The sequence below is a fragment of the Camelina sativa genome, unplaced genomic scaffold (genome assembly GCF_000633955.1).
Source record: "Camelina sativa cultivar DH55 unplaced genomic scaffold, Cs unpScaffold00555, whole genome shotgun sequence".
Lineage (NCBI taxonomy): Eukaryota > Viridiplantae > Streptophyta > Magnoliopsida > Brassicales > Brassicaceae > Camelina > Camelina sativa.
This window is the reverse complement of record NW_010921729.1, coordinates 18714-36045: the sequence shown is the minus strand read 5'-3', so window position 1 is coordinate 36045 and position 17332 is coordinate 18714. Positions and strand designations below refer to the sequence as shown.

General features: G+C 41.6%; 5 protein-coding genes across 9 annotated transcripts; 3 read left to right on the top strand and 2 right to left on the bottom strand.

The window, feature by feature from the left end:
* The first annotated feature begins 1039 nt into the window (after window positions 1–1039).
* LOC104773492 (putative pentatricopeptide repeat-containing protein At2g01510) lies at window positions 1040–3820 on the top strand. Its single transcript, XM_010498116.2, has one exon. It carries the CDS (start codon window positions 1196–1198, stop codon window positions 3674–3676), a length of 2481 nt encoding a protein of 826 aa, XP_010496418.1. The 5' UTR covers window positions 1040–1195; the 3' UTR covers window positions 3677–3820.
* LOC104773490 (aspartokinase 3, chloroplastic) lies at window positions 3772–7311 on the bottom strand. 2 transcript variants are annotated; one of them, XM_010498115.1, is made up of 14 exons: window positions 7064–7311; window positions 6454–6958; window positions 6257–6339; window positions 6099–6139; window positions 5826–5980; window positions 5579–5728; window positions 5394–5489; window positions 5172–5288; window positions 4969–5088; window positions 4796–4888; window positions 4589–4705; window positions 4340–4456; window positions 4195–4257; window positions 3772–4090 (listed from the first exon to the last, which is right to left on the bottom strand). In XM_010498115.1, exons 2-14 carry the CDS (start codon window positions 6856–6858, stop codon window positions 3941–3943), a joined length of 1707 nt encoding a protein of 568 aa, XP_010496417.1. In that variant the 5' UTR covers window positions 6859–6958; window positions 7064–7311; the 3' UTR covers window positions 3772–3940. The 2 variants fall into 2 exon arrangements, with proteins under 2 accessions (XP_010496417.1, XP_010496416.1); XM_010498114.2 differs by having other exon boundaries at window positions 6454–6948.
* Window positions 7312–8153: 842 nt separating this feature from the next.
* LOC104773489 (mitochondrial phosphate carrier protein 3, mitochondrial-like) lies at window positions 8154–10185 on the top strand. The gene is made up of 6 exons (XM_010498113.2): window positions 8154–8611; window positions 8825–9186; window positions 9278–9321; window positions 9432–9646; window positions 9731–9855; window positions 9933–10185. The coding sequence occupies exons 1-6, from the start codon at window positions 8306–8308 to the stop codon at window positions 9991–9993; spliced, it is 1113 nt and encodes a 370-aa protein (XP_010496415.1). The 5' UTR covers window positions 8154–8305; the 3' UTR covers window positions 9994–10185.
* A 654-nt stretch (window positions 10186–10839) lies between these two features.
* Window positions 10840–14680, top strand: LOC104773487 (acyltransferase-like protein At3g26840, chloroplastic). 4 transcript variants are annotated; one of them, XM_010498110.2, is made up of 13 exons: window positions 10840–11428; window positions 11529–11580; window positions 11705–11760; window positions 11852–12010; window positions 12165–12269; window positions 12454–12560; window positions 12654–12775; window positions 12881–12989; window positions 13116–13246; window positions 13344–13713; window positions 13886–13999; window positions 14084–14164; window positions 14255–14465. In XM_010498110.2, the coding sequence occupies exons 1-13, from the start codon at window positions 11101–11103 to the stop codon at window positions 14366–14368; spliced, it is 1848 nt and encodes a 615-aa protein (XP_010496412.1). In that variant the 5' UTR covers window positions 10840–11100; the 3' UTR covers window positions 14369–14465. The 4 variants fall into 4 exon arrangements, with proteins under 4 accessions (XP_010496412.1, XP_010496410.1, XP_010496411.1 ...); XM_010498108.2 differs by having other exon boundaries at window positions 10841–11428; window positions 14084–14169; window positions 14255–14680; XM_010498109.2 differs by having other exon boundaries at window positions 10841–11428; window positions 12454–12564; window positions 12661–12775; window positions 14084–14169; window positions 14255–14680.
* On the bottom strand, window positions 14636–16677 carry LOC104773488 (glycerophosphodiester phosphodiesterase GDPD1, chloroplastic). Its single transcript, XM_010498112.2, has 3 exons — window positions 16318–16677; window positions 15248–15688; window positions 14636–15160 (listed from the first exon to the last, which is right to left on the bottom strand). Exons 1-3 carry the CDS (start codon window positions 16561–16563, stop codon window positions 14759–14761), a joined length of 1089 nt encoding a protein of 362 aa, XP_010496414.1. The 5' UTR covers window positions 16564–16677; the 3' UTR covers window positions 14636–14758.
* Between the last annotated feature and the right edge of the window lie 655 nt (window positions 16678–17332).

Here is a 17332-nt window from a genome sequence, read left to right as displayed (position 1 = left end):
ATATTCTCCCACATCACCTCTCTGCTTAAAAAAAAAAAAAAACAATAGTATATATTTATTTACGTCTAGCCGAGAGGTTTTGTTGTTTGTTAATTGCTTACCGTCCGAATTCAAAGATGATTCTCTATATTACAAAATCAAAAGCTTAAATCCATTTCATTACACGTGGCCGTTTGATAAAATACGGAGTATATGAAATACATCAGTATTTATATATGTAAATTAGCCGAGGAGCTGGGATATTATTTGATTATATAGTCCCATAAATTGGTGTAGTAGATTATGTCGTCTATAGATAGAGATAGAGGCTGGCTATATCTGGTCAAATAAATTAAAATATTATGTATTCAGAAACAACAAAGATAACAATAACGTTACTAGCTAGAAATATTTGTTTCTTTAAACATATAGTAGTAGTACTTACTAGTAGATTGTAAATACGTTGTAAAGTAAAGGGATTGCGTGGCAAGCATGATGAGCATCTTCTCTATGCTCTCTACCTCCTTGTCTTCTTTCTCACTTTCATACAGTCAACGCTCTTTCTTCTGTTGTTTCGTGTTCGCTCTCGTCTTTGGAATTTGAAATCATCATATACGTAACGTACTACTCCCTACGCTTAGTAATTATATAATTTATATAGAAAGTGATATCAGATCACGAGATTGTCTGTTATGTTTGGTTGTTAATCGATTTGACTAGGTTCGTGTTCGGTTGTTTTTTAGTCCTTTAATTAGTTTCAAACTTGATAAAACCCATATACTGTACAAGTACAAACAGTATGGTTTTTCTTTTCTCTTGAATTGTGTTCAATTTTGCCCGCATTAAACGGGCGCGCGCGTGGCAATGAACATATCTATAAGTTTGGGCTTTTGGGTGTTCTCTTAATGGGCTTCCAGTTATTTGGACCTTTTGGGCTTATGTAGTCTGATTTTTTTTTTTTTTGTACTGATTGATCCAAACAGTCCTTTGAATCGTGGACTAAAAAGTTTAGGATCGTTTTGTTAATTAATTACTACAGTCTATTCTTTTTGGACGACGCCATTCAAAACCAAAATTTAAAACTGGAGGAGTAGAGTAGTTAGTTAGATGAATGAGTATCTAATGATCAGAATTCACTAGTAATAATTGGGGTATAGGTAGTAAGTAAGTAATGATTGTATTTAGGGTTTGGTAATTCGAAATTTGGCTGCTGCTTATGAAACGTTATATTTATTGCAAGGCTTATTATGGTAATGAAGTCCGCTCAAGAACTCTTGCGACTTTACGGCAGTTCCGACAACCGCCACCGGCGATATTTCTCAACACACGTGTTGATGCTCGCATCATCAAAACTGGCTTCGACACAGATACTTGCCGCTCCAATTTCATCGTCGACGACCTTCTCAGGAGAGGTCAAGTCTCTGCCGCACGCAAGGTGTTCGACGAAATGCCTCACAAGAACACTGTCTCCACCAATACCATGATTTCTGGGTACGTGAAGACCGGTGATCTTTCCACCGCCCGTGACCTTTTTGACGCTATGGCCGATAGAACTGTTGTTACGTGGACCATCTTGATTGGGTGCTACTCCCGGAACGACCAGTTTCATGAAGCTTTCAAGCTCTTCCGTCAGATGTGCAGGTCCTCTGGTTGTACCCTGCCCGATCACGTCACCTTTACTACCCTTTTACCTGGCTGCAATGACCAGAATGCAGTTGGTCAACTTCATGCTTTTGCCGTCAAGTTAGGCTTTCATACTAACCTCTTTCTCACTGTCTCCAATGTTCTGATTAAGTCCTACTGTGAGATAGGCCGACTCGATTTAGCCTCTTTGCTGTTCCAGGACGTTCGAGACAAGGACTCTGTCACTTTCAACACCCTTATTACAGGGTATGAGAAGGATGGTTTGTACACGGAGGCCATTCATCTGTTTCTTAAAATGCGGCAGTCTGGTCACAAGCCTTCAGATTTCACCTTTTCTGGGGTCCTCAAGGCTGTTGTTGGGCTACACGATTTCCCTCTCGGTCAGCAACTCCACGGTCTCTCAGTTACTACCGGCTTTTCCGGGGATGCCTCTGTTGGGAATCAGATTCTTGATTTCTACTCAAAACATGACCGTATTTTTGAAACTAGGAAACTCTTTGATGAAATGCCTGAGTTGGATTTCGTTTCTTACAATGTGGTCATCTCAAGCTATTCACAGGCTGAGAGATACCCCGAATCCCTCAAGTTGTTCCGAGAAATGCAGTGCATGGGGTTTGACCGCAGAAACTTCCCTTTCGCGACGGTGCTGAGCATCGCAGCTAACTTGTCATCCTTGCAGATGGGCCGACAAGTGCACAGCCAGGCCATTCTCGCAACGGCTGATTCATTCCTTCATGTCGGTAATTCTTTAGTTGATATGTACGCAAAATGTGAAATGTTCGAGGAAGCTGAATTGATCTTCAGGAGTTTATCACAACAGACCTCTGTTTCCTGGACTGCCTTGATCTCAGGTTACGTACAGACAGGGCTTCATGAAGCTGGGCTTAAGTTGTTCACCAAGATGCGAGGAGCAAATTTACGAGCTGACCAATCAACTTTTGCTACTGTTTTGAAAGCTTGCGCTAGTTTTGCTTCTTTGTTGCTCGGGAAACAACTCCATGGATTCATAATCAGGTCAGGGAATTTGGAAAATGTCTTCTCCGGAAGTGGTTTGGTTGATATGTATGCCAAATGTGGTTCTATCAAAGATGCAGTTCAAGTATTCGAAGAGATGCCCGATAGAAATGCAGTTTCCTGGAATGCCTTGATTTCAGCATACGCTGATAACGGAGATGGAGAAGCAGCAATTGGTGCATTCACAAAGATGATGCAATCAGGTCTCCAGCCAGATTCAGTCAGCATCTTAGGCGTCTTGACTGCATGTAGTCACTGTGGATTAGTCGAACAAGGAACAGCATATTTCCAGGCAATGTCTCCGACCTATGGGATAACTCCAAAAAGGAAACACTATGCATGCATGCTGGATATGCTTGGCAGAAACGGAAGATTTGCAGAGGCAGAGAAGTTGATTGACGAAATGCCCTTTGAGGCAGATGAAATCATGTGGTCGTCAGTGTTGAATGCATGTCGGATCCACAAGAATCAAAGCCTTGCTGAGAGAGCAGCAGAGCGGCTCTTCAGTATGGAGAAGCTCAGGGACGCTGCTGCTTATGTAAGCATGTCCAACATCTATGCAGCAGCTGGGAAATGGGAAAGCGTTAGGCATGTGAAGAAAGCAATGCGTGAACGCGGAATCAGAAAGGTTCCGGCTTATAGCTGGGTTGAAGTGAACCACAAGATTCACGTGTTCTCATCGAATGACCATACACACCCAAAAGGAGATGAGATCTTGAGGAAGATCAATGAATTGACAGCTGAAATTGAGAGAGAAGGGTACAAGCCTGACACAAGTTCGGTAGTACAAGACATAGATGCGCAGATGAAGATTGAGTCGCTCAAGTATCACAGTGAACGTTTAGCCGTTGCATTTGCGCTGATAAGTACACCAGAAGGGTGTCCGATTGTTGTAATGAAGAACTTGAGGGCCTGCAGGGATTGCCATGCTGCAATAAAACTTATATCGAAGATTGTAAAGAGGGAGATAACTGTAAGGGATTCAAGCAGATTCCATCACTTTAGTCAGGGGGTGTGTTCTTGTGGTGATTACTGGTGACTCGCATCCCTGTTATAGAACAAAGATCTAGAATAGTTTCTGCTTCATTCCTTCATTTTTTTAATATTTTTGTGGGACTTGGGAATGAGATTTTGTAACCTTAACTAATGTTGTAATATATTCAAATAGGAAAACTTATTGATTTTCCAGTACATCTCCATCACATTACATTATATTACACAAGGAGAGTGGGAGTCTTGTTTCCTAATACCAGTCTGATAAGAATCATAATATCAAACTAGTTTTAGACCTTGCAGGTTGCACCTAGGGGTTTCGTGAAGAGGCAGCGATGTAGTTGTAGCCAGATGGGCGTTCTGAGACTGTTTCACAAGTGTCTGTCTCAAAGAAGGCCGAGTGGAGAGCCTTCACACAATGCTCCGCCTCATCATCATTCACTATCAATGAGATGTTTACCTGATATCATCAAAAAAAATTCAGCCGAGTGTGTATTCAAGAGGTAAAAAAATACATCCCCTAAACCTTTTGTATATAGGCAAAGAAGTTGAAAGAGGTTTGACCTTAGATGCACCTTGGGAGATCATCTGGACATTAATCCCATTGGTTCGAAGAACCCGGAAGCCCTGTTTGTTGATCAATTGGCAAGTCACTAAGTAGATCAAAAATTTAATGATACAAACCAAACAAACCAGAGAGTTAACTAACCTTCTCTAGTATGAATGATGATCTCTGAACATTTCCGATGAGAGAGATAATTGATCTGTGTTGAAGCAGATTTACAATAGCTATCTTCTCAAGTTCCTCTACCACATGATCAAGCTCCTGTTCATATGGCCAAGAATTACAGATACAATATGAGTTGTTGATTTGATGTTCTGTGCTCTAAGAACAAGGGGGTAGCCTGGAAGTTGTCTCAAAGAATGCAACACAGATACAAAAATTTCATAAGTTTACCTGTTGAATTAACTCCCTGCTGCAGAACTTTGAAGGATCCAATGTCAAAGAAATGCTAACTTCGCTGGTTGCAACAACATCCACAGATATGCCCAATTTTTCAAATGTGGAAAACACCTGCAAAGATAGAGAGTGTGTGAGTGAGCTGGGAGGGCGGGAGAGTGAGAATTAATAATATTGACATCAATTCGAGTTAAGTTGGTTTACCTTGGCAAGGAAACCATACTGGCCGAGCATACGGGTGCTAGTGATGTCCAACATGGTAACATTACGTTTCAGAACGATGCTGGTCAATACAGCCTAGGAAAAGATAATAAGCAAAGAGGGTCAGAGTGATGTTTTTATATAAAAAGATACTGATGCAAATTGTCTTCACGAACCTTGCTCATGTCTCTTGATCTGGTGATGACGGTTCCTGGAGCAGTGGGATTGTAAGAGTTTTTAACCCTTACAGGAATGTTACCTTCTCTAGCTGGGCGCATGGAAAGTGGATGCAACACCTGCGATGGAAAATGGAGAGAGTGTGATACATACTTTGGTCCTTAATTTGGTACAACAAGTGTACGTAGTTGAGGATGGTTACCTGGGCACCAAAGTAAGCAAGTTCAGCTGCCTCATCAAATGTCAAGTGTGGAACAGGTTGAGCTCCGCAGTAAATGTTTGGATCACAAGTTAAAACTCCATCCACATCTTTCCAAACCTGCACCACATCACAGTACGTACGTAGTATATATGAGTTTAACAAAGTCCCATCTTCATTGTATTTCCATAGATAGAATATAAAATAAACCCCCTATATATATACCTGGATCTCTCGCAAACCCAAAGCCTTCCCGATCGTTGTTGCAGTCAAATCGCTGCCTCCTCTACCCAGCGTAGTTACAGCACAGGATCTCCATCCCTGCAAAAAGTGAAGTCATTCTAAAAAAGTCACACAACAGAACAGAGCATGCAAGAGAATTTTTCCAACTCATAAATCAATGGTCATACCTTTCCAAGGAAGCCTGTGACAATGGGGACTGCATTTTCCTTGCTCCAGTCACCAAGTAACCTTTTTGAAACCGCCGGGTATGTTGCCTCAAGAATATCAGCATTCGTGAATTCATCTGTGGTAATAATCCCGATCTCAAATGCATCATACTGCCAAAGCAAAACTCATCATCAAGTCATGATGATACAAAAAAAAAAACTATATTATATAATAAGGTGATCGATATCTCATATAGTATATTAATACCTGTCGTGCTTTGTGCCCAATTTTGTTCAGGTACGCAGCAAATAGCCTTGTGGACATGCATTCTCCAAATGAAACCAAGTAGTCTCTTGTGCGTAAAGTTAACTCTTTCATCATTGCAATGCCTTTCAGTAGCTGTTCTAGTCCTTCTAGGTGGTCTACACATATTAAGGAAGAGGCAAGAAAAATATTCAGAGAGTAACAAGGGTGTTAACAAAAAAGAAAGCGAAACCTATTTAATCAACCATTAAGATTTAAGAGAAGACAAGTAATTACCTGCAATAACTTCTGTTTCCACTCCAAGCTCATGAGCAGTCCTGGACATAGGAGAATTTGATTTTCCATCATGAGAAATGATAAAAGCAATATTTTGAGCTGACGAAAACTGGAATGATATATAGGACCCAATATAAATATGTAAGTTTTCTTTTAACCTTATATGGAGTTCCTTTATACAGCTCAACTCTTCAATAGTGTCGACGTTGGTGACACCGCAGCGAACAGCCTTCTCTCCAGCCTAATGAAAGCCACAGCCCGAGTTTTTATTACGTACAGACAGAAGAAATTAAACATGGTAATTAAAAGGTACAAATTAATTATAATTAATGAAAGAGAGTTCACTTTTGTTTACCATCAAAAGCTTATTGGTGGTCTTTGCCATTGCTGATAGCACAACAACAGGCTTCTCATCTGGGAAGCTGAGTATGAGTTTGGCAACTTGTTTCATCCTCTCTGCTGATGCCACTGATGACCCACCGAATTTCATTACACAAGTCAACTTTTTCTCTGTTTTGTTTAACTTGAAAGTCTCATATTCTTTTCTCTCTAGCAGCTCCACCCTTGCAGCTTCACAAGTAACTCTCAGGGCGATCATGTTCTTACAAGACGAATGACCCACCTTTCTAGAGAATACACGAGCAGAGGATACGAGAGCTGAGAAATTCAGACCCTTTGAGCCAACTTCATGAATCCTTTTTGAGTTTATAAAGGCGCGTTCTGGTGTTTTAACTCCATACAACTGCACTGAAGCCGCCATTACTCAATAAGGGACGATTGCTAGAACTCTGAGACGACTGAGTGTTGTGGTTTCGACAAATAATAGAGTATGCTTGTTTGGTACGCAAACCTGCAGCGATCCGTATAATCCACGGAAACCAATTTAATGCATGAACAATATATAGTTCCATTCAAAAAAATAAAAATAAAGGGAGAAGAACATATATATATATATTTATATTTACCAGTTGACAGGGGCTCCTGATTGGTTGAGACACAACCACAAAGCTCCGTAGCAAGATGATATGAGGCAAGGCGCCAAAATGGACGGTCAAGATCCCAGGCTTAAAATAAGATCAGACGGCTAAGGAGCGAACTCAGTCAGTCTCGGATGTTAAATGTTTTACAGCCTGCTGAGGAAAGAATCGAACGATCATTCGACTTCACGATTATTAATAGGAATCTGCTTAATAATCCAAACTCTTGGTTTATGGTCACATATATAATATATACTACTACTAACCAATGGGTTTTTATTTTTAATTTTTTTTTTTTGGGGTTGGAAAACGTGGAAAAATACAATTATATTAGTGAACCCTTAGGAGGTTGAGGGGGTGTTAGAACTTAGTAATGGTAAATCGAAAAAACGTGGCCACCTACTTATAGATATAGTATAATGAATATGTTTGGTTTAGCAACAGGATAACAGGTGTCATCAGATGTATCGTCAACAATTTTCACATTTAGTCGAGTAATATTGGGATGCTTATGAAATTAATTTAACTAGAGGAATAGTAAGCCGTCGATATCAGAAATACACAAGTAGAGCTAGCTAGTGAACGTCCAATGTGCGATGAGATTAATAAAAATTGATGGTAAAGTTGAGTGAAGGAAAAAAGGAGCCATGCTAACCTCTTTCTTTATCGATCACGTACGTAATGGTCCAAATTTGTTTAATACAGAAAAAAGAAAGGAAAAAAAGAGTCATTTTTGTTTGTTTGTTTGTTTTTTATAATGGAATTATAATAATCAGGTAGTGGTTAACAATACAGTATACAGTACTAGTAGATATGAAACTGCGAGGCAGCGCGGGAAGAGCAAGAGCAAGACACAGTGTTGGTTGTATCTTGTCATTGTATGAATGAACTATATGAATAGAGAGAGAGAGAGAGAGAGAGAGAGACAAGAAGGCACACTGTTTGTTGAAGCTGTTCTCTTAACGGGCCCCCATTGTATTGACATTGATGAATTCATGTGGCTTTAAGCCCATGGGCCTTGAGGTCATGTGGCATTCTGGAGAATAGTCAAGAGAATATGCCTTCTTTAAAACCACAACACGCACTCACTCACTTCCACAGTCCCACTATTTGCGAATTGCGAGGCCGAGGGTTTCGTACTTCTTTTTTCAACAAGTTGTCAAGGGAGGCCGAAGAAGTAGTAATACTAGTATCTCTCTCACTCTCCCCTACTGCCTTTCACCACCGGCTATGGAGTCTCCAAAGCATTCCTTGATTCCCAGCTTCCTCTACTCGTCCTCCTCTTTCTCCCCCAGGACTCTTCTTCTCGACCAGATGCTCAACTCCAACCCCAAATCTCCTTCTTCTTCCTCCCCGCCGACGGTGCTCTCTCACAATAATTTCCTTATCGCGTCTCCCACCGAGCCCGCCAAGGGGATGGGGATTGAGATGTACTCCCCTGCTTTCTACGCCGCCTGTACCTTCGGTGGCATCCTCAGCTGTGGTCTCACTCACATGGCCGTTACTCCTCTCGATCTTGTCAAGTGCAATATGCAGGTACCCTCACACCTGTTATTTTTTATTATTATTTTTTTTTCTTTCCCCAACTATCTCTAGTCTAGTCTTGTTGTTGGATCTTGTTCTGTTAGACTTTCATTTCCCTTGTCATCCTAATACATGTTAATCCAAATAGATATGCCTTACTTTTGAATCTACCTTGTCATTATCAATCACCTTGCTCAAAGCAAACTCATAATCTGTGCCCTTCAGATTGATCCTGCAAAATACAAGAGCATTTCCTCCGGCTTTGGAGTTTTGCTTAAAGAACAAGGAGCCAGGGGATTCTTCCGTGGCTGGGTCCCTACTTTGCTCGGTTACAGTGCTCAGGGTGCCTGCAAGTTTGGTTTCTACGAGTTCTTCAAGAAGTACTACTCTGATCTTGCTGGTCCTGAGTACACCGCCAAGTACAAAACCCTCATCTATCTTGCTGGTTCTGCTTCCGCTGAGATTATTGCAGATATTGCCCTCTGCCCATTTGAGGCTGTCAAGGTCCGTGTTCAGACACAGCCTGGATTTGCCAGGGGAATGTCTGATGGATTTCCCAAGTTTATCAAGTCTGAAGGTGTCGGAGGGTAAGCTTTTTACTTCCCATATACTTGCTCACTCGTCTCGTCTTAAGACAAGTCTTTGTGCCTGATTCCTTTTTTCTTTTTTCTCTTGCAGTTTGTACAAGGGAATTGGTCCACTCTGGGGACGTCAGATTCCTTGTAAGTTGTGGCCTCAGCTTTGCAACTATCGCATAGTATGATTTAGGCTCATGAATGCTTTTTTTTAGTTGCAAAATTGTGCTGATATTAAAATCTACCTTTTGGTACAGACACAATGATGAAGTTTGCTTCTTTTGAGACCATTGTGGAGATGATCTACAAGTATGCAATTCCGAGGCCAAAGGACCAGTGCAGCAAGGGTCTACAACTCGGGGTGAGTTTCGCAGGAGGTTACGTTGCTGGCGTGTTCTGTGCTATAGTCTCTCATCCTGCTGATAATCTAGTATCCTTCCTCAACAACGCCAGAGGAGCAACCGTCGGAGATGTAAGTCTCTCTGTTTCGGGTTTTGTTTTTTAAAATCTGTAATGCGATGCAACTTGTTTTGAAACTATCATATCCTTTCAACAGGCGGTCAAGAAGATAGGGCTGTTGGGTCTATTTACAAGAGGGCTGCCTCTACGAATTGTGATGATAGGGACATTGACGGGAGCGCAGTGGGGCATTTACGATGCTTTCAAAGTCTTTGTCGGCCTGTAAGTCCCTGCCTATTTTTGGTTCAGAGGTTCTCCTTGCTTCTCAAACAACTAAATGAAACCCTCTTTTGTTTCAGTCCAACCACTGGTGGTGTTGCTCCAGCGGCGGCCAACACTCCTGGTCAAGCAAAGGCCTAAAGCCCCCTAGACAATGACGAAGAACAACCGGTCTCGTAGGGTAGCATTTTTCTTATAACAAAAGCGGACTATGAGTAACTCGGCCTGATTCCAACTTGATCAGTGCAAAAAGAAAATCATTTTTTTTTTTTTTTTTTTTTTGTGTTCCCAAAATCAGGATAATATTCTGTAGGCAGTGCATGTTCACTATCACTACTCTCCTTTCTCCAATGTTGTGCCATATCTTCAGGCTTTTGACAATTTCTCTGCACAATATAACTTGATCCATCTTTGTTCGTATAATGCAAAACAATCTGCCACTATAATGTTGGGAGGCCATCAAACATATTTATCTTCTAATAAAATTCCTGCCCGGTTAGTCGTACGTAGTCTTGGCCTTGGCCTTCAACTGGAAAGAATGAGACGGAATACCTCCACTGCAGGAAAAGTCAGATTAGTGAATAAATTTGGAAAGGCACTAACGTAAAAAAAAAAGAAATTGGGATTGGGACACACGCATCAAGTCTTTCCCATGATGATGAAGCGTTGCCATTACCAACTTGGAAGGTGCATCCGTGGTGGCAAAACAAGCTGAGAGACCGCCACGGCGGAGATCAATACTTTTTTTAGCTGCTACGGCGGGGATCGCCAAGTTTTTTTTGTTCTCTCTCTAATTAAAGCTGCAGATGTACATCTTATTTGAGAGTCATTCGTGGGCCAAACAGAAAGCCCGACCAGCCCAATTTAAATGTCAAAACAAATTAATTTCTGGGCCTTAATCTTCACCTTGCGTATAGTTTAGATTGTATATATAAAAAGATAACAAGTGCTTGCTGTGTGTGTGAGAAGCTCTCTAAACGTCACACATTCACGTCGTTAAAAATGAAAACAGCACGACAACTGTGACTGTAAGGGAGAGATGATGATGGATGTTCATTCATGGAGAGAGAGAGAGAGAGAGAGAGAGAGAGAGACCGTTAAGTCATGAGATCTTCGTTTCGGCTGGAAAAGGAAAACAAAAAGAAACTCTCGGAAGAAAAAGAAAAAAAGAAAAAACCTTTGGTTTAAATTCGTCTTCATGGACGCACCACCACCACCACCTCCACAACTACTAGCTTCTTCTTCCCCATGGCCATGGCCACCGGATTCCACCTGCTCTCTGCCGTCGTCGGCTTATGCAACGGAGAGAGGCACAAGCACTCCCCCCTTGGGGTAACCCTACCCCCGGCACGCCGATTCTCCGCTTCTGTCACCGCTTTTAGCTCCGATCAGCATCAGCCTAGGGATCACTTGGAGCAGCCATTCGCTGAGAGCATCTGGGACTACGTCGAGGCGGCTAAGGATTTCGTCAGACCGGAAGATGAAAACAGCCCGTCTCGCTGGTTCTCTCCCCTCGACAGCAAGACCAAGAGCGTGGCTCGATGTGACGGCGCCCCTCTGCTTCTCTTCCTACCTGGTTAGTCTTCTTCTTCTTCTTCTTCTTCTTTTCCCCATTACTAGTTTCTTTCAAAGGGGGCAATTAATTCAGAATCACTATGACTGACTTAAGCGCGTAGGTATCGACGGAAGTGGACTCGGGCTAATAAGGCAGCACCAGAAACTTGGACAGTGAGTGCCCCTCGCCTCCGTTTCTATCCCTTTTTTTTTTGTTTTCTAAATTCCGGTGGTTGATGAATGAGCTATATATATATATATATATATATGTTTCTTTATTGGGCTATCTTTTCTCAAGGATGTTTGATATCTGGTGCTTGCACATACCTGCCACCAATCGTACTGCATTCACTGGTATTTCCTCGATTGCTTTTGCCTTTTTGTCAACAACTCTTTAAGATTATTATTTGTTTTTGGGCTAACTCATGTTAGATTGCTTTATTAGATCTGGTCGCCATGGTTGAAACAACTGTCAAATCTGAGTTTCAGCGATCACCCGGTAAACCTATTTATCTTGTTGGAGAATCTCTCGGCGCTTGCATTGCACTCGCTGTTGCAGCCTGTAACCCTGACATTGATCTTATCCTGATTCTTTCAAACCCAGGTGACGTTGATCTTGTTTTAAGTATGTGCTCATTTATTAATAGGAAAAGAAATGAATGGCCTTTGCAATTCCCCTTATACCTTGAACACAAGTCTCACCACGTCGTCGTCGTCTTGATTAATCTTAAACTGTATTATTATTGTTGCATTTGCAGCTACATCATTTGGAAATTCCTCGCTGCAACATCTTGCTCCCCTGATCAATGTCTTGCCAGACCAACTTGATCTTGCCTTTCTTTCCGTGTTAAGCTTGATTCCAGGTTAGCTATGTTGATTTAAAAAATCACGCCATACGTTGGTAAAATGCATTCATCTTCGGAAACAAACTCCACTTCAAGTGTATTCTTTTATGCATTGACATGTGATTTTCGGTGATATAAGTAAGACATGGTTTTTAATTTCATAGCTGCATAAAATAAAGCTGAGCTCTATTGGAATTTTAAGGTGGCCCTTTTAAAAGGATGATTGCTCACTGGGTCAGGGGACTTCCGGAGATGGAAACTGCTGCAAACATTTTTCAAGACTTGGTGATAACATCCACATTAACTTCTGTAGGTGACAAGCTCATTTACTGTATGCTTGGTCGTCGTTAGTTTCCCAGTCCTAGTTGTCAAATACGTATGGTTAAGAATCTGACTATGCAGATTCTAGCTGATACATTTCGGAGAGAAACACTTCTGTGGAAACTCAAGTTGCTTGATGCCGCGGCTATGTTTGCCAATGCACATCTTCATCTAGTACAAGCTCAGACTCTAATTCTCTCCAGGTCCGTGTTATCTTATCGATCACACTACAGGTTCTTCTTATAATTTTTGAAATTTTCAGGGAGTAGTTAGCAACTAGGTTAATCTAACTTGTTTATCAATTACAGCGGAAATGACCAATTACTTCCCAGTAAATTCGAAGGTAAACGACTTCGAAAAAAACTGCCTAAATGTGAAGTCCGCTCATTCAAAGACAACGGCCATTGCCTTTTTCTGGTATATCTCCACTCTGCGTCTTGTTTAGGAATACAACTGCCAAACACTAAATTTCAGCTCATTCAAAGATGTAATCTGATATGCTTCCATATTAGTTACATCTCCTTTTGCTTTCGTATATGACAGGAGGACGGCATTGATCTGGTCAGTATCATAAAGGCCACTTCTTTTTACCGGCGTGGGTCTCGTCAGGATTACATCTCCGACTACATCCCACCAACCATCTCAGAATTTAACAAATGTTATGGGGTGAACAGGTAAAACTACACATACACATTATGTCCCAAAATGGCTTGGTATGGTTTTGGTGAAAAAAAAAAAAAACAGTTTTTGATATTTTTTGTGACAAAATAGGCTCCTTGAGGTGATTATGGGCCCTGTATTTCTGTCGACTACAGAAGATGGGAAATTGGTGAGGGGGCTCGCGGGAATACCATCGGAAGGACCTGTACTGTTGGTAGGCAATCACATGCTACTGGCGAGTGACAAAATTTCACTCCCAGGTCAATTTGTTCATGAGAAGAACATCAATTTGCGGCCTCTCGTGCATCCCATGATGTTTACGAGACTGAGAGATGGATTATTACCTGATGTGTCTGTTTATGATACACTCAGGATGATGGGGGCAGTCCCCATCTCGGGCACTCACCTCCATAATCTCTTGTCTGCTAGATCCCATATTCTGTTGTTTCCAGGAGGAATCCGCGAAGCTCTACATCGTAAGGTTAGTAGTTAGTTATATACTAGTTGGTTATCCGGTGTACGGTCTCATAAATGACACGTGAATATGGTTGTTATATATATATCAGGATCGGATGTCACCCTTGTGTTCTATTGCTGCTATCATTGTTACCTGTGGTACTGAAAACAACTCATCACGATTTTCTCAATAACAGGGAGAAGAATACAAGTTGATGTGGCCAGAGAAAGCAGAGTTTGTGAGAGCAGCAGCCAAATTTGGAGCCAAAATAGTACCCTTTTGTGGAGTTGGAGAAGATGATTTTTTAAAAGTGAGCATCCAAAATATGTAGTACACTTTGCATCCGAGCCACGTGTAGATTAGTTGGTATAACTGTGTGTAAACGAATATGCAGGTGGTTGTAGATTACAATGACCAGGTAAAGGTTCCGATAGTGAAACAAGTGCTAAAAAGAGTGTCAGCGGAAGGCCCGGAGGTGAGGTAATGTGAATGAAATTTAGTAGAGAATATTAATCGTAGAAATGGATGATGGTGAGTTACATTTGACATGGTTGGTGTTTGAAAGGGGAAGCGTGGAAGGAGAAGAGGGGAACCAAGACTTCCACATGCCAGGAGTGATACCAAAGTGGCCAGGGAGATACTATTACTACTTTGGGAAGGAGATAGAGACGGGAGCTGAAGAGTTGAGAGACAGAGACAAGGCAAAGGAGGTGTACGCAGAGGTGAAGAAGGAGGTTGAGAGATGCATAAAGTTTGTTAAGCAGAGAAGGGAGGAGGATCCTTACAGACCTCTCTTACCCCGTCTCCAATATCACCTGCAGCACGGCCTCCTCTCACAAGTCCCCACTTTCCCCTTTTGAATAATACCTTTACACAATTAAATACATCAAAGGGCATTTCAGTAATGGTGCTTATTTCTCATAAGTCATAAGCCGTTTGCAAATAGTTATATTAATTTGGGACTTTTATCTTATGAATTATGATTGCAGCACCCACATTGTTAAATTCTCCCAAAACAATCACCATAACATTTTGGGAAACTAGAGATTCTAAACTAAAGGAGGAAGTGTTAGTGCTGTATCAACTCAGGAATGAGCTTGAGAAGAAAGCAGAGCTCTCTCTCAGAGAAGTTAGGCTTTGGCTTAGTATCATCAACATCTCTGCTGGATGGCTTCATCATCTCACTCACGGCCTCTGTTATCTCCTCCACATGATCTACTATCACTCCCTCTATTCCCATCAAATGCTGCATGTACACAGCCTCAGCAACATTGTTGAGCTTTCCGTAGGTCATGAGAGAGAGCTTGGATTCTTTGATCTTGTAGACGGCGGCGGGGTTGCGGAAAACTCCCTTGACCTCCGAGACAATACCTTGAAGGCCTCCTTCTAAACATACTTTGATTGCTTCCTCCAGCGAATTCCTTCTGGCGTCGTAGTACATCTCAGTTCCACCGTTTGTCAAGAAGAATACCTATATACATACATATATTTTGGTTTTAGAATTTGGATCACAGTTAAGAAAGGGGAAAGAGTGTCAGTGAGGGAATTATAAACTTACGGGATAGGTGGTCTGCAACTTCCTGACAAGAAGGGCGGCATCAGGATGGAAGCTGGAGAAGATGATGGCTCTGTCCTTTGCAAAATCAGACACCACCTGCAAGATTGGGAGGAGAAGACGGGAGAGATGATCGGAGGAATAGACGAGGTTGTCGTCAAGCTTGAGCTCGATGTTGAAACCAAGATTAGGATTCACAACTTTCTCAAAAGCCTCCTGGAGAGTACAGAGAGAGTCGTCTCCGTGGACGGTCCACTTGAGGATCTTCCCTTCCTTAGACTTTCTCAGCAATGGCTTTCCTGTCTTCTCTAGTTCCCTCTGTGGCCCGTAGGACATGAACTCCGACAAGGAAACCTCCGTGACCCTCTTCTCGTACACCACTCCCTGTTCCTCGGAGAAGATGAAGTCGTCGTGGAAAATGACTGGGCAGCCATCTCTGGTGACCTGCGCGTTCAATAATTAAAAAAAAAAACAGAAGAGATCAGATCTTTAAATCTTTTTTTTACTCCTACAGTATTTTATTACATTAATAAAAACAAATTCCAAGACAAAATGTCAACGGATGGAACCCCCACGTGGTACAGCCGGCGGTCACGTGGATGCACCAAATTAGAAGNGGACGGTCCACTTGAGGATCTTCCCTTCCTTAGACTTTCTCAGCAATGGCTTTCCTGTCTTCTCTAGTTCCCTCTGTGGCCCGTAGGACATGAACTCCGACAAGGAAACCTCCGTGACCCTCTTCTCGTACACCACTCCCTGTTCCTCGGAGAAGATGAAGTCGTCGTGGAAAATGACTGGGCAGCCATCTCTGGTGACCTGCGCGTTCAATAATAGAAACCAGCAGAGATCAGATCTTTAAATCTTTTTTTTTTTTTTACTCCTACAGTATTTTATTACATTAAAACCAAATTCCAAGACAAAATGTCAACGGATGGAACCCCCACGTGGTATAGCCGGCGGTCACGTGGAGGTACCAAATTAGAAAAAAAAAAAAAAAAAAAAAAGAGAGCCGATCGAAATTCAAATGCGGCGAACCGAAGAGGATTGAAAAAGAAACATGTAATTATATTTACCTGAACATCGAATTCGATAAAGTCGAGAGGGAGTTTAGAAGCGGCATTGAAGGAGAGGATGGAGTTCTCCTTAAGAGCAGAGAACCTTAGATCAGGCGACTGCGACATGTTCATGCCGTGCCCTCTATGTCCCACCACCAGAAACTTGTTGTTGTTCGCTTTGCGAGAGGAGCAGAGGAGAGACGGGTTCTCAGGGAAGTGGTCGAGGCTCGGCACTTCCGACACATGAATGGCTTTTAGAGACATTATTTTTTTTTATATTAATATTTCTTCTTTAAAAATAAAATAAAATGGATTGATGATTTGAGGAGAGGGAGGGATGGGTTCTCAGAGATGATGGCTTTGGGGGCTTTGCTTAAAAAGAAGAAAGAAGAAAGAAGAAGAAGAAGATTGGGATCCTTGCTTGGAATATTCTTTGGATCGCCACGTCATCATCATTCGGTAATTAACAGTCAAAATTTATCCGTTTTGGATATTCCCTCTTCTCTTTCCTGGTTGGCTCCCTCCCTCTTGGGCTCTTGGTGGGCCTTCTCTCTTCAAATGGAAATGGAATTAAAGTCAGCCATCAATGTTGGTTGATTGATTCACACACCTTCTCTAATCTTTTTTTATTTATGGAGTATATATATATACATAACTTTATATTATTCTTCATCTTCTATTTCCGAATATTCCAAAGCATATTATTATTCTAGTTTATTTTCTTCTTTCTAGATCTTTTTTTTTTGTGCAAACCTTCTTTCTAGATCTTGGATCTCTTTTATCTCTTTTCTTCAACAATATAATGTGTTGAATAAATGGGCCTTATTATACTTGTAAGATAAGATATAATGTGTTGATTAATTAGTAACAAGACGTGTATGATGGGCTTATTCGTGAACCCATGATTCGAACTGTTAAAAGAGATCAAACTTCCTCCAATCATCATGGGCCTGACTAGTTTTATTTAGGTGGGGCCAACACGAGGCCGGAAAAACGTGACTGTTCTGTTGTTGATTCCCCCCCCCCCCCCCCC

Excerpts from the sequence above, each read along its gene's own strand:
- LOC104773492 (XM_010498116.2), top strand. The coding sequence starts at position 1,196 with ATGAAACGTTATATTTATTGCAAGGCTTATTATGGTAATGAAGTCCGC.
- LOC104773490 (XM_010498115.1), bottom strand. The coding sequence starts at position 6,858 with ATGGCGGCTTCAGTGCAGTTGTATGGAGTTAAAACACCAGAACGCGCC. Across the intron at positions 6,340-6,453 it reads CCACCAATAAGCTTTTGATG|GCTGGAGAGAAGGCTGTTCG; the intron begins GTAAACAAAAGT and ends GGCTTTCATTAG. Across the intron at positions 5,490-5,578 it reads TCACAGGCTTCCTTGGAAAG|GGATGGAGATCCTGTGCTGT; the intron begins GTATGACCATTG and ends CACTTTTTGCAG.
- LOC104773489 (XM_010498113.2), top strand. The coding sequence starts at position 8,306 with ATGGAGTCTCCAAAGCATTCCTTGATTCCCAGCTTCCTCTACTCGTCC. Across the intron at positions 9,322-9,431 it reads CTGGGGACGTCAGATTCCTT|ACACAATGATGAAGTTTGCT; the intron begins GTAAGTTGTGGC and ends CTTTTGGTACAG. Across the intron at positions 9,856-9,932 it reads TTCAAAGTCTTTGTCGGCCT|TCCAACCACTGGTGGTGTTG; the intron begins GTAAGTCCCTGC and ends CTTTTGTTTCAG.
- LOC104773487 (XM_010498108.2), top strand. The coding sequence starts at position 11,101 with ATGGCCATGGCCACCGGATTCCACCTGCTCTCTGCCGTCGTCGGCTTA. Across the intron at positions 11,429-11,528 it reads TCTGCTTCTCTTCCTACCTG|GTATCGACGGAAGTGGACTC; the intron begins GTTAGTCTTCTT and ends TTAAGCGCGTAG. Across the intron at positions 12,011-12,164 it reads CCTGATTCTTTCAAACCCAG|CTACATCATTTGGAAATTCC; the intron begins GTGACGTTGATC and ends TTGCATTTGCAG.
- LOC104773488 (XM_010498112.2), bottom strand. The coding sequence starts at position 16,563 with ATGTCTCTAAAAGCCATTCATGTGTCGGAAGTGCCGAGCCTCGACCAC. Across the intron at positions 15,689-16,317 it reads TTATCGAATTCGATGTTCAG|GTCACCAGAGATGGCTGCCC; the intron begins GTAAATATAATT and ends TTGAACGCGCAG. Across the intron at positions 15,161-15,247 it reads AGTTGCAGACCACCTATCCC|GTATTCTTCTTGACAAACGG; the intron begins GTAAGTTTATAA and ends GTATGTATATAG.